This window comes from Aythya ferina (assembly GCF_964211825.1).
Source record: "Aythya ferina genome assembly, chromosome: Z".
Lineage (NCBI taxonomy): Eukaryota > Metazoa > Chordata > Aves > Anseriformes > Anatidae > Aythya > Aythya ferina.
The window spans coordinates 11,590,186-11,605,458 of record NC_140299.1 but is presented as its reverse complement, the minus strand read 5'-3'; the positions used below and the strand labels follow the sequence as shown (position 1 = coordinate 11,605,458).

General features: G+C 39.1%; 1 protein-coding gene across 2 annotated transcripts in view; it reads left to right on the top strand.

Annotated features, from left to right (window-relative positions):
• NPR3 (natriuretic peptide receptor 3) overlaps positions 1-9,369 on the top strand; it is a 46,925-nt gene extending 37,556 nt beyond the window's left edge. For both annotated transcript variants that reach the window (XM_084503663.1, XM_084503662.1), the window contains exon 8: positions 1,655-9,369. In XM_084503663.1, the coding sequence (XP_084359789.1) occupies positions 1,655-1,766 (112 nt within the window). In that variant the 3' untranslated portion in view covers positions 1,767-9,369. The remainder of the gene's footprint in view (positions 1-1,654) is intronic.
• The last annotated feature ends 5,904 nt before the right edge of the window (positions 9,370-15,273 follow it).

The following is a 15,273-nucleotide window of genomic DNA, read 5'->3' as shown; positions in this document are numbered from 1 at the left end:
TTTTAGTCTTGCATGTTGTTGGTGCTTATATTGTATAGGTCTGAGACAAGACAATTTATCTGGGACTAATTATAGACTATGTTTAAAAGACAAAAAAAGAAACAAAAAAACAACTGTTTATTTATATTGTACTTCATCAGAGGTTCTTGCATGTTTTATACGTTCCCAATCTGATCTGATAATTTTCAGGTATGTTTTTTTTTTAGCATTGCTGGTATTGGGAGGAATTGGTAGGTGAAGACAAGAAATGTCCTCTAACTCCAGCAGTAGAATATACGGAAACATAGCATATCAGGAAGAATGGGTCAGATTTTCAGAAAACGCAGTTCTAGGAATTGTGTGTCTGGAAGTGATTTTTACCTGAAGATTCTGTAACTTTCAGACTGTATATGCACAATCTGATTACATCTTTCTAATCATTTGGATCTCTAATCACCACGGATGGGCATGCAAATACAGTTTTGAGTGTGCATGCAAACCCCATCAAAAGGTGTGGATTGTGGTTCTGATATGTAGCTTTGAAAGGATTTAAACTCAAAGAGCTGCATTTCTGAAAGAAGAATCTATCTGTGGGGATGAGCTACTACTGGGTGTGTTCTGACTTAAATATACATAAGTAAAGTAAAGAAGATAGATTTTTCTAGTTATTTTGGAGCCTACAGATACAGACACAAATGTCTAGGGAATCTTTTCAGAATAACGTAGGTACCCACTTTCTACTGAGCCATATTATCCTAATTAAAACCGTGGTGTTTTGAAAATCCTGTATCCACCACCATGTATCTAGCACTGACTTCTGCTACACATGCAAGTGGAACAGAGCTTTCCATGGCACGCAAGCATGCTGTCATGCATCTGCACAAGCAGTACGGTGTGCAGATGGTGCTGGACTAATGCCCTTTTGAAAATTTGGTCCTGCAACTCGGTAGAAGCATAAATGCATGAATTGTAAACATAGTAGTCTTATGATTTTGGGGCACAATTTGGGTACTAAAGTGGAAACTGAAAGGCAGTTCAGAGGGTTTGTTTGACATAAAAATTAGCTTAACAGGATTCTTCAAAGGCTCTGGAGGAAGACACACAGGAAAAAACTGTGTCTAAGGCATGACCAACTGTATTTACGTCTTATCTACCATCTACATCCCTCTTCTTAATTCATCTTACTACCTCTTCTGACATTACAAACAGAATAGCTTTCTGAAAGGGAGATGGGAGGGTTAGTTAGCTAACATACAGTTTCAGTGAGAAATGCAACTGAATAAAGAGCGAGATCCGTTGTTTGAACTCTGCAGAAAGTGCCCCCCTTATACAGGAAAGAAATTTGGCTTTGATCAGTATAAAGCAGTGATGTGACACAGTTCACATGACACTTCGCAAAAACTTCCTAATCACTTAGATCAGTAATTTTCAAAGAAGCAAATGTCTGTGTCTGGGTGCTTTGAGACTGCTGTGTAGAGAGTAACGAGCATTCCTGAGCCTGGGTAAAATGTTTCAAGGCAAACTTCTTTAATCTTTGAACAGGGTTTCATATTCTGTCACATTTCATTTTTCAACTGGCACCCAGCTGTCCCCTACGGGCATTCTTTATAAGGGAAGTCCTGTTATCCTATAGCTGGAGAAGGATTTCTCACTCCGTTCTTCTCCTTTCATGCAGAAAGAAATACAGAATAACTATTGAGAGAAGAACTCGACAGGAGGACTGTAACATGGGGAAACATCGGCAGTTACGCGAAGACTCCATTAGATCTCATTTTTCTGCTGCATAAAGAAGAAAAATAATCCCATTCTTCCTGGGGAAAAAAAAGAAATGGGGAAATGGACACAACCAAAGACATCAGTGTAAAAAGAAGAGGCTCTTGAAGAACTCAATCTTTTAAGCAGTAATTTTGTCTTAATTTTTTTCAGAAGCTCAGGAATGATTTACTAATCACATTATGCCGCATGGCCTTTCATCTCATGAAAAAAAAAAAAAAGATGCAATTTGATGTTATAGGAAGTACTTAAGATATACTGTCTTTACATATTAAGGCATATATTAAGGGCAGCAGATGTGGGTTTAGTTGATGGGGATGCCTCATTCTGTTCCCTGTTTTTTAGCTCCTACCGTCTCCTTCTTTAATTGCATCTCACTCATGGGTATCAATATGGTTTCACAGACACAGCTGCTGGTTTGCTGTCAAATTTTACAAAAAAAGGGGGGTCATTTGGGGTATGAGCCTGCATCACTAAATCATTGTCGCTGATTACAGGGAATAATGCAGAATTAGACATACAGAGCTTAGTCCTGGGAGGGAGCCAGCAGTTTGGGTGTAATTAACTCCACGGGGTGTAACAAACTCCACTCATAGGCAGGTGGAAACACACACAAATCATTCTTCCCTTGTTTGTGTAGTATCACAATCAAAAGCATTGATTCTCCCTCTTATGCACTGAGAGTTAGGAAAAACTCCAGTGAAGGGTGTGAAGTGTCACTGGTGTGAAATAGTGAGAGAGAGAAGACAGACCTCCAGAGAGGGCCAGCCAATTCTTCAGTCTTGCATGTTTTATCACACTCTTCTCTCTCCACTACCATCACCTTTCAGAGAGGCAAATATCATCTGTGTGGAGCTTTCTCCTGTTCCCAGTGAAGTCAATGGCAAAATCCCATTAACTTCAGTGAGCACAGGATCGCATCCAAAATATGTAAATATGGAAGTGTGTAACTGAGGCAATTCAAAAAGTGGTCTTTTTCTGTAAAAATGACATTCCATGCTACCATTTTATTTTTAGGATATTTTTTTATCTTGTATTTTTCTATTAAAATATCTATATTTGCTTTGGTAGGATTAAAAGTTAAGGGAGAGAATGTTTTGAAGACGTATTTTCCATGACAGGAGTAACGTGGGGAAAGTCAACAGCTGTAAGTACATTTTAGAAGCAACATTTAGGGGAGGAGAAGTGACTTTATAAATAGTAAACTTTCTGTCCCCCGTTCTTCTCCAGGCATGTGCAACATGCAAACATTTGTTTTAACCAATATAAATGCAGTTGTCAAGTTGTCTATACAATGATGGCTCTGATCCTGAACATAATGAACTGTTTGCATATTAAATCGGTGAGACCAACTAACTATTCACGTGTGTGCAATTAAACACACAAACAGCTACCTTCAGGAATCAGGGTGGTAAAATGCTACTCTAGGGCTGACATTAATTCTGCTGCCATCGGTATCCCTGGGAATTTTGCCACTGACTTTACCAGGAGCAAAACTGAATCTGTGATGAATTAGCTACTGGCAAGTTATTTTATATTAGACAGAGGAGAGCTCTTTCTAGTCAACAAATGAACAGCTATTATTATAGATGTGGTGAAGAAGACCTGAGAAAATACTGTCTGTGAGAAAACCCAGCTATGACTATGATCGCAATGCATGAAATCCTTTGGCTTATCCTTTTCTGATTTCATAAACAGAACTTTCTGGTCTCAGGAGTCACAGTCAGACTTTACACAATAGTTATTGTCATAACTGGCACTGAAGCCTGTGTTCTACAAAACTTTTACGCTCTGAGAAGCCAGAGTGCAAATTCGAAGAAACCATTTTGGGGTAGCTGGAAGTGAATGAAGAGTGAAAGCTGGCTCTGTCTTCTTTTTGCTGTTTTTTGTCCATGGGGAAATACTCCATGGAATAATTCCTTGGCCTGTTTTTGCTATTTCTTACATTGCACTATCTCTTAGCATATATAGTGGCTCATCACCTGCCTCTGTGCTCAATGTCCCAGGCAGCCAGAGGGCCAGGCTTCCTGACTGTCAGGGCAGCTGCAGGGTAGATGATGGCTGTGGACTGAGTAGATCCAGCATCTTTAGGACTTGCTGTAACAGGCGTTATTCACCTGCAAGATTTATATCCTCCCATTTTCCAGTCAGGGCCTGTATGACTTCTGCAAAGGTTCGTTATCCAAAGTAACACTGATCTCAATGGACAGGTTTCTGAAGTAGCCTCCGTATCTCATGGGTACCAGAGAAGGATATAGGCTAGAGCAGCATTCATACTGTCATAGAGTCGGGGAGAAAAAACATTCCTGATTTTTTTTTTTGATTTTTCTTTTAAGTATTTGAGTTTATCTAGTGTCTGATTAAGGGTTTTATTTGTATTTGTTTAAAAAAGATTTCAAAGAGAATTTTGATCTACTTCTTGTTTTGCAAATATGATTCAGTATTTTTTGTATCTATTTAGCTACTTTGCCACAGAAAAAGAGAATGAAATGTTTTAAGCATGTGGAGAAAATAGGGTATGATTTAAAGGATAGACCTTTTTTTTTTTAGAAACGATGTTTCCTATGAGTTGCCTTCTGTCTGAACAAGTACCCAACAAGTTAGGGTGTGAGGCAGTAGCATAGATCTGCCTTTATGCTGTGCCACATACAGTCATGTCAGTCCAGAAGATCAGAGCAATAATACCTGACTAGGACAACAAATTGTTAGGACTTCTTTATTATGTCATCTTACTATAACTAAACATAAAAAAAAAAAATAGCATGAAAGGTCACTCTTTAAGTAAAAATAATTCCGATCCTCAATTTTATGTGAGGTTTTTAATCATGACTACCAAAAGTGTTGTCATGAGATATCTTTTGGTGGAATATTGATGGAGGCCTGGCCACAACTTTACAACCCAGCACTTCCCACCTTCTTTTGAAGGCGAACCTTTCTTGCATGTTAGAACATTTCAAATCAATGGGCTTTAATCTTTCTAAATTGGTGTACACCAGTGCACTTTTCCATTGGAGGTGTGGAGATCATTTAAGATGTTTCACATAAGTAATTCTTCTTAGCTGCCTCTCACAGGCTGTGTGTTAATAGTTCCCAGGTCTTCCAGGAACCATAGATCAACTGTCTTGAGTTTAGATTATTCAGCAGAGATTCTTTACCATCTAATGCACTTTTCCTTTATGGTTCATGTGCATTAGCTCAATGCCACAATGTTTAGGCTTTAAACTCAGTAAGGGAATGTCTAATCAAAATAATAATAATTGATTCTCAAGAGTTTTCAAAACCTACATTTTTGGCTTCAACAAATTACCCATATTGCAAACATACATTGCAGAGCAGCACAAGGAAGGCCTTGACTCAGCCCAGCACTTCAGAAGACATTTAAAATATGCTTGACTTCAGCTTCTAAGTGCTTTGCTCACTTGGGACCAAAGGGTATCGTCCTGGCCATGCCTGAACCAAAGGGAGCCTTGCGGTGTGCTTGAACTGGAGTGAGGTTGGCCCCATACTCCATATGTTTATTGCACAGTCTTATAGTTGTGCCTGCTAAATTGAAACTGACCTGGTGGCTTCATGCCTTTTGTTGAAGTGGCAAATTCTGCTAATTTAGCATTTCATTAAACTACCAAATATCAGTCAGCTTAATAGCTGATTCACCTCAAAATCCTCTTCTTGAGGATTATATGGACAAATTACCTCAATTCCACCCTCTTACCTGCAACATGTAGACTTCCGCTGCAAGTTGGCTGTTGCAGCATACTCTCCAAAATAGAAAGATTAACAGAAAGTTCCAATAGTACCTGTGATTTAGTATACTGGGACCCACAGCTTCAGTCAGATGCCTAGATACTTCGGTGTGGGCCAGAGGTAGTTCTGGAAGTTTTGCTAATGGAGAGTCTGTGTGTCCAGAGCTGTCTATGACTGCCATCGTACCCATTAATTACCAGTTTCTTTTGTGATGTGCCTCAGTGAAGACCAAATCTGGCTCAGGTCTGAGAACATTAAGCAACTGCTAAAAATTGGAATCTAAAGTGTTGTGCACTTTGCCGGACTGTGGCCAGAATTCAGTTTATTAAAGAGTTACATTCGTTCACTTCTCAAAATATATTTTGTTGATCTGCTTTCAGCATGTCCTTAAGAAATGCTTTATTGCATTATTGAAAGTATTTTATAGTTTTTTAATGGGTAATTATTAAGATTTAGCTAATGGTTTGAAAACACTGGGGAGGATGGGAGTTGAGCTGGGCAAAGTAAGTCTGCACCCAGACAGCTTGTTTTATCAGGAGGTTGATCTGATTCATTTTTGGGGCTTGGAGATCTAATTACACTCTCATTAAGCAAATGAAAAAAAAACCTCTCCTTGATTCAGTGGAAGCAAACTGAGACCCTCAGTGAAGTGTCTTCAGGCTTTACACTCAGCATCTTGAAGCAGTTCAGAGTGAATTTCTAAGCTTTGCAGTAGAACAGGCTGCATCAGCCTTAGCTGACCTTGGCTCCAGAGCAATTTTCACCTCATGAATGCCATAACGCTCCTGGAAAGCCAAGAATAGACATCAAAGACAGGAAGCTAATAGTCCTGGTCATAAATTTCTTTGGCAATTCAGTCCACCTTTTCCGGAGCTCAAGACAGTTCCACATCCTTCACTACCCTCCTCTGTGCTTCAGTGTAGCCATGTAGCTGTTCTGTTTCTTTAACTAAAGCAGTTGAGTTTTTTTTGCTCATTTTCTCCTGGAGTAGAATGAACACTGTTGAATTCCCTATTTTTAATGCTCTTTTCTCCAGCTTCAGAAGTGCTCTGAAAGGAGATGACCATTTTGCATCATGTTGCCAGATGTGCTCCCTCCTCACTGGGAGGTGGCTCTTTTTTTGTAATTTCAGCCTTTGGTCCTTGTTGACATGCTGTTCAGCCACAGGCACACCTCACGTTGGGCCACTGCCACACCAGCCTCTCTCTGAGATTTACACCCAGAATTGTCTGGTGTTGCCTGACTCCTGAACTATGCAAAGTTGAAAAATGGGGTTGACCAAAAAGCCTCTGAAGTTTAATTGGAATTTTGCAGCTGGCATCCGTTCCTTGTAAGAACATCCAAGGCTGGCACCACAAAATGTAATTACAGGAGCAGTCCCATTGAAGTTAATGATTACTGGGCATCACTGGGCTCACAGGACGTACAGTAGTCCAAGCATGGTCAGGTGATGTCAGCCACTGTCTTTTGTTTTTACCCTAATTGTTGCTATAAAATGACATCAAATGTAGTGACCCCACCCAAAGCAGGGCAGATGGACATGGATGAGTTTCTGATGGTACCTTACTTCTTCTGGAGATCAGGAACATGCTCTAGTAACTTGTCTCACAGCAGTGAATGATGAAGGAACACGTTCCATGGAGGCAATTTTAGCCCTTTTTAGAAACAAAGAAAATCAAAAGTTACTTTCTGGAATATATTTTTGAAGACATACTGGAAAAAGTTTTGCCTTCAGATGTCATGTGTGTGTCTCCTCTCCTCCCCCCATGTCCCTGCCCCCCCTTTCTTTCTTGCTGTTGAAAGCACAAAAAGATTTGTGTGTGTGTGAAACCTTTCAAGTGGAAGAACGGAAGTGTTTGCACTGTGCCCATCCCTGCTTAAAGGCAGAAATGAATTCAGATGGCTTCAGGCCTGTATTTTTTCCATTCTCAGATACCTTTTAACATTCTGAGACTGATGAAAAATGATTGATGAAATTAAAACAACTAGCTATTTGTGAGAGACCTCAGACCTGGCTGTCCACAGGGGTCAGCAAGCTGTGCAGCAGACTTTGATAGTGTTGTTTCTCTTCCAGAGAATGACAGGAAGCCTAAGCACTTTGGCTTGCCCCAGTGAAGCCTTAAGTCTGGCATAAATGCAACTCTCCCTTTATCTCACCAATAGAAGATGAAAGGATAAAGGTTAATGTTGGTGTTTTTAAGAGGTTACGGCTGGTTTTGATCAAGAAGATAATGCTGCCATGGCTTTGAGGCTTTCTTGGGGTAGTGTTTAGTTATGTCCAGTGTATCATTACATAGACTGTTTTATTATGCTATTACTTCTTCCAGAATTTACCTAGCAGGAGGCCTCTTAACTGACATAGACTGAATTTATAGTATACAAAAATAGCTTTCAAAAGAGAGGCTTAGAGTTCATTCAAAATCTCTCACTAACCACTAACTTAATATTCTGCATCAAAGTCAAAATATTCTCAATAATAAGACACTGTTAAAGTTTGTATGTTAAGCTGTAGTACTTCAGAAATCTTACGTGGACTCATTAGGTGTTAAATCTCTGAAAGGTTAAAATCCACTCTGTGTGAAGTATTGCTTGGTGTTTCTGTTATGTGAATGTTTCTAGAGGACACTTGAGCAAGCAAAGAAATGTACCAAAAAGGGTATTTAAAAATAATCTTGTTTTAATGGTTTCTTTTGTAATCTCAACTGGTATGCACAAGGAATACGCAATTCTCTCCATCCAGACTAAGATCAGAGGGTTTTCTAATGTTATACTGAAACTTCAGCAGATGTAATCAGTACAGCTGTGCTGATTCATGCTTGCTGATGGTCTGGACTTCTCTTTCTCTGTGAAGTTCAAATGCAGTGTGACAGAGGAACGAGACTACTGGAAAGCCAGTGTCACAGTTAGTAATCGGTGGCCGGTTATCCTGGTGCTGTGCAAGATGATAAAAGGTGTATGTGGCATCCCCCTGATGTAGTTTCACAGCAGATGACATAATGAGTTCTGCAGTGTAGGATGCAAAAGATGAAGAGATATATTGAGAATAATGGGAAAATATCTGTGCAGTTGAGTTAGGGAGAGAGAAGAGGGAAGATACTCAGGGATTGATTATACTCCCATGGTGGTGCTGTTGACTGTACAGAGGGTGGGATCAAGCTCTTTCTCCACAGTACATTGTCTTTATTCAATATCTAATTCTTAGAGACTCAGCAGAAAGCTTATTCACCTTTTAAATCCCACATAGCTCCCTTACCTAACATTTAAATGGGATTTAAGGGGTGCAGAGGAGAGGTTGTACCATGCCTATAGGTCTGGGTATGTGCTAGTAACAAAGTCTTCTTTCCTGTGCAGGTCTAAAAGTGCTGAGAATACTTAGGTATAGTAGCAGGATGAAGGCAATGGGTAGAATTTGCTGTGTTTCTTGTGCATAAGGTGTAATTATCACAAAACTAAGAGGACTCAGGATAGACACTGTGGACGTTAACTCTGTCCCCTTTTTTTGGGTGATGCTGTTCATTATTGTAAAAATACTGGACAACAGAGAAACCTATTATCAGTCTAGTAGAAATCGAATGGAAAGCTGCACAGTATATTTTACTGATGTAAGTAGAACTATCTGCATATAATGTGATTTTATTTATTGTTGTTTTTGTGTAGAGGAGAGTGAGTATTCATGACTGTGGATATAACCTTTGTTTATTTGTGTAATGTATTTTATTTCTTTTACAACTCGGTCATTTAAAATACCTACATTCATTGGTGTCTTTTGACTTTTTATTATGTGCATTTTCTTTTACACATTTTAAAAATGCAAAAATATCACATACCTAAATTGTAACAAAATGTTTCCATTAAAGAAATAGGAATATGGTATCACCTATTTCCCTGGTGTCTTTTGTCATATGTTCACTACTCCTTTGGTCTATTTCATAGATAGGGTAATATCAGATGGTAAGGAGTTAATATCCGGAGGTTTACTGAGGGCCATTTAAAACCCTGATTTTAATGATGACTATAAAACAGAAATCAGTCTAACCTGTTTTTGAAAGTATTTCTCTTAGTATATTAAGGTCTGGGAAAGGTTTTAATGGGTATAAACAAGTAGTGAATATTTTTCTACTTATTCTCAATTCTCCAGGAATGTAACTAAATAGGAATCAAATATTATTTAAATATGCTGGAACCTTATCTAGCAAACACTGATTTTTACATTCTGTAGAGAAGCAGAACTCACAAGTTTTACCAAGCTCATTTCTTTGCTGCAATCTTATCAAACTGTGGGCATTTCATACAGTTTCTTTCCTGTGCTTTTAGATACAGTCTTCAAATTACCCTGTTTTGTCTAGCCGCCTGCTTTCTGTAAGCATGTGTCTGTTGTAGCAATGTTGCCAAATTTAAGATTCATGCCTGAGAGTATGCCAAGCCTTTATAATCTAAAATAACTGGGAAATGAGTACGCGGAAGAAGTATCTGATCACACTTGTATCACAACTACAAGTACCAAGAATTCTCTGGGGAGCTGATACAAAGATGGAAACATCCTCTGAGTTAACTATAGACCTAAAATCTTTTTGCAGCCCAGGAAAGGATAAAGGGTGAAAATACAGGCTCAGAGAGGCCCATTCAATTGGGAGAGGGTTGAACTACTTTCTTAGCTGCAATGCCTTCCACTGGTAACTGTCCCAGCATGTCACTAAATTTAATAAGCTCAATACTGTCATCAAGTAAATGAATGCAACTAGTTTGTACAGCTGATTAAAGGTGCAAAGAGGTTAACTTTCCTGAATTTGTATAAAATAAGCCTGGTATATGTTAAAATTCAAATTATTTTTAATCTGCCTCAGATTTAAATCTGATCTTTTTAGATCTAATTTTATGAATGTTGTACAGACACAAATTATTATTTTTCCAGATTTTATTTGATGGTTTCTTTTCAGTTTTGTTTTTAAGCTCTTATATTTTCATCTAATTCTAATTACAATCAAGAATTGTATGAAATTAATGAGATTTTCCAGTATTATTTTAAAAAGAATTGTAGAAGGAATTGTGTAAGTACTTGTGTTTCATGTTCCTAGTAACAGCAGTGTTCATTAAAGAGGTTCTGTGATCTTTTTAAAAGCACAAATTTTACATGACTCATCTCCAGTGTCTTCAAGCAATTTACAATTCTAGTCAGGATAAACTAAAGAGTATTTTACTAATGTTTTTTAACATTCTAAGTTTGCTAGAAGTGAGATCAATAATGATACATGCTTCCCTGCTGTTAAATTCTAGGGATACATCATCAGGGAACACAGCAGGAGAAACTCTGACATCTTTCCATAGCCATGGAAACAAATCTAATCAGCTTCAATAACATAAAGTTTTGACTCATGTTTGGGAACAGTCATGAGACATAATTGACTGAATTTATGTGCAGTATATGGCCCTCATGCTTTTACTGCATGCCCAGCATGTTGGTACCTCCACACTGGTAGGAATTCCTTCCACTGTCACTGACTTTTTTTTCCTTTTTTAGTATCTTCTTCAAAATGAATGTTTGAGAGGTGTGATGAGTTGTGCACATATATACATACATCAGTATTTATGAAACAGTTCATCCAAATGCATTAGTTATCTCCTTGTCAGAGTCATCAGCCAGTGTGACAGGTAAAAAATTCATCTGATGAAATTACTTACGGCAATTGATCTTCAGTGGTAACAATTTTTGGATATCATTCTAGATATCCCGTAACCTGGCTAGACACATTTTTTGTGGCTTTCTTAGGAAACTATTTCTTGAGGAATATTCATCACATTTCTGAAAAAATATGGTGGCAGTTGAGCCAAATCTTGGTCTTGAAACTCAGCCAATGTTTTCTTGACTTGAAAGAGTACTGCCAATGAAAAGTAATTGTACAACTGACAGTACCTCTTTTGTTGTCTCCTAGGAGTAACCATAATTCTCAGTCTGTGATGCCAAAAGGGTCTCCCTGTGTACATATACTACTCTGGGTAGATTTTCCTGAGTCATCTTAGGACTGGTTTGATGGTCTGCAATCATCTGCCTCAGAAAAAAAAAAAAAATTCTTATTTCCCTTTTATAAGTATTTACTTTGTCCACTACTGCTATTTGTTCTAGCAGTACAGTGACTTGTTATCATTGCCCATTGCTTCTTGACACTGCCATTCAATTTACTCAATAAAACCCTGCTTTCAAATTTTAGATATATACATATATCTTAGGTACTAGCTGAAGATGAAAACTGTCACCAGGGGTTTATGTTTGTCCAGGATGTGAGGGGACATAGGAAGCCCATATCCTTGGTAGCCCTGTTCTTCCACCTGTTTTGCGGCAGTGCTGAAGCTGACAACTTCCCCATCCTGTTCTATTCCTTGCACTCCCTGTGTGAACAGGCACTGAAGTCCAAATACTACTGTGCTGCCTACAAGCCAGCAGGCTTCACAATTGGTTATTTCTCCCTCCATTTTGGGGTCTAGCAGGCTAAAATATGTTCAAACCACACAAAACATACAGCAGAAGTTGCCCTTGTGCCCCTGCCTCTTGCCTGGTGTTAGAACAGTAGTGGCACATCTGGGGAAAGTCAGTGTCACGGATTTGGATCAGGTATAGAATTGCAGTTTTTCTAAGGGAATAATCTAAACTTTAATACTGTTAGTGAACCAGTGACCTGCTGAACTCTTTTGCTGTTGTATAAAAAATGAAAATGCCTCAGTAAAGGCATTTAAAAATAATTTTCCCATAATCTAAATGTATGCCTAGACAAACAGACTACAGCGGGGATTTATCATTTATTTCTCTTGCTGCAGCAGAACAATCACTTTATTGTTATTTAGTCTTCAAAGGGAAATATTGAGAAGACACACTATATACCATGGCTTAGGGGCCATTCTGCCAGGAACGTGAATTTCTGGATTTAAACCCCTCTTCAAACGAAACAGAGGAAAGATTTGATCTGGGACTTGTTACTGCTCTTGTAACTGTAACTGATTAAAAGGGCAGTAGAGGGAATAGTGTGATTTATATGATCTGGCCAAATTAGATGCCTGAATCAAAGACTGGACTGCAGGATCTGAAATCTGAAGAAGGAGAAAGGTGCTCTCATAGTGAAACTTTTCAGATAGTGAGAAAGTCCCAGCAGCACTGTCACTGATCTTGCACACATGTATAATACATGTACATGCCTGCTGAGCATTACCAGACGTGATTATGTTAAAGTGTGAAGTATGCTGAGACTCCTCCGCAGTACCTATCTCCATGTGCAGGATGGAGGGTCTAAGGGAATAATTTGCAGCCCCTGACTGAATCCTTTCATACAAGATCTTTTCATAACAACGGAAAGGATCCCAGTTTGATTACTGTGGTGTTGTATGGGATATCAACTGGATAAACAGTTTAGGAAATACTTGTGTAATGCATCAAAGAAACAAGTTCAATGAACAGGTATTGATAAACACCCTCAACTAGTTCAGGGAGAACAAAAAGCATGGCAAGAGCTTGATGAGTGGAGGAAATTAAGCTGGAGGAATTACATTACTGGGTAATGACGAGAAAAAGGCATATAATAGATAGAGGAGTTCAGGGCTTCAGTGTCTGTTCTCAGAAGAGATTTACCAGAGCAGAGAACTGGCCAGTATCCAACCTCCTAACCCCTTGGGATAGAGAGAAATGAGGCTTTCTACTGGGTCCTGGGCAGTTTTTTAGGGAAGAAATAATGGAGTCTCTGACAGGAAGGCACCAAAAGGTTTAAAGAATGTGGACTAGACTCTGCCCTTCTGCATGCCTTCTTAAACAGAAATAAACCTCAGAACCACCTGGGATTCACCCAGCACCAGTTATAAATAGGAATAACAGAGTAAAGACATCAAACAAAGGAAAATGTAGGCTATGTATCAGGAAAAATTGCATAAGAGTGTGATCTATTAGCCCTCAGGCACCCCTCCCAAAGGGGGTGGGGGTGGAATTTCTGTTGCTCAAAGCATTAAAACCCAAAGCCCTTGGGAGTGTGCTGCAGGAATGATCCTGCACTGACTAGAGGGAGGATGAGGTGATTTAGCTGGTGGTCATTCCCACCTCCAAATCCCTTTATGTACATGCCAGGATGCCTTCAGTGACAAAGCTACAGTTCAACGCCAGGGCTGAAAGCAGCCTGGACACAGCTCGAGAGTGATTCAGAAGAAGTAGACAGGAAAGGAGGTATAGAAAGAGGGGTGGGGGGATTAATTTAACTGAGACAAGCCAAAGTCTATAAAAATTTTTCCAGTTCAGTTTGGGATGGGAATGAGGTTGAAACAAAGAAAGACTGGTTAAGTGATCCCATCAGTTCTTGAATATTTATAGATGTATGTCACGTGGCAGTGGCAAGTACGTCAAAGCCTCATTAACACCACTTTCCTTAGTCAAAGCCTGACAAATTAATTCAGATATTAAGGGCTCCTGCCACTGTGCTGTAAGCCCTCACCTGGGTCTGACCAGTCTGAAATTCTTTCTCCTGCCTGAGCTGAAGCTGAAACAAAAGTTTCCACCGGCACCAGTACCAAACACTTAATTTCCTCCTCCCTACAGCTCCCTGTTCACTGCCAAGGAAATAAAAATGAAGGAGAAATAACCTTTCCTAATCGTGAATGTCTGTATAAGAGATTGTGTTTTATTTTACCCCTTTACATTGTCAGTCCTTTCTATAGCCTCTCATCCCATGTTTTCGCTTGGCCGGTTTTTCCCTTTATTTCCTCCTTTGTCCTTTGTAGTCCTGCTACTCCGTACCTAACCTCCTTTCCCTCCCTACACCTGCCAGTTTTTCCAAAGTGCTTGCTTTCTCTCTCTTTAAAGCTAATTTTAGAATTGTTGTTTTTCTAGAAGAGCCCACCTGAGTTGTCTGTGCCTCGTGAAAAAGCCTCCGTCACGCTGCAGCCATGAGGCAATGAATCCCTGGCCCAGGAGCCTTTCCTTTGGGTCCACCAGGCTGTGCTGAGGAGTTACGCATTCTGCTCCTCCTGTCACTGAGCAGGCTCTCTGTGCCATTTTGCATCTGTGTTGCTGCGGGGACTGTTACTGAGGGAGAAAGTACCTTTGTCTAATATTACTAATGCTCTGATTTTATTTCTGGCTCATTGCAGAAATGTAAATAACCACAAACTGCATTCCTTCAGAGGACATTCGTTATGCCATCTGTCCATTAGCGATTGCCACAGTGTCACTATTATTTATTTATTTACTTTTTTCATAAAAGATAACACAACTTTCCTTAGGACATTTCAAAGATTATTTATTTATTTATTTATTTATTTATTTATTTATTTATTTATTTATAGAGACAATTGGCTTACCTCTGATTTCTCAGGACTTGACCTCCCAGACTGAAAGAATGATTAAAACACAATTGCAACACTGCAGCCTTCAATTATGCAGAGAACACCTGCTAAAAAAGAAGTTTATTGTCTATTAAACTGATATTAGGAGGCAGTGTTCTGCTAGAACATAATGTACCTAACTTGGCAGGCTAATGTTAACAGGATAGTACCATTTCAGAGGGAGGAGGCAAAGACACACCCGTACTTTTTCCATGATGCCAGCACAGTTCTTCCTATTCCTATAGGGCTGTAAAATTTGAAGCTGGCTGTATTGTTTAATAAGACCTCCAGCCCTATGTTCAAGCAACAAAGAGAGCTACATCTCAGAAGAAAATCTTTGACCTGATAGTAACTGCATCTTAGATAAAATTTCACAAAGATACAAAGACCATTACAAAGTTTAACTAACACACACCACACAGCATT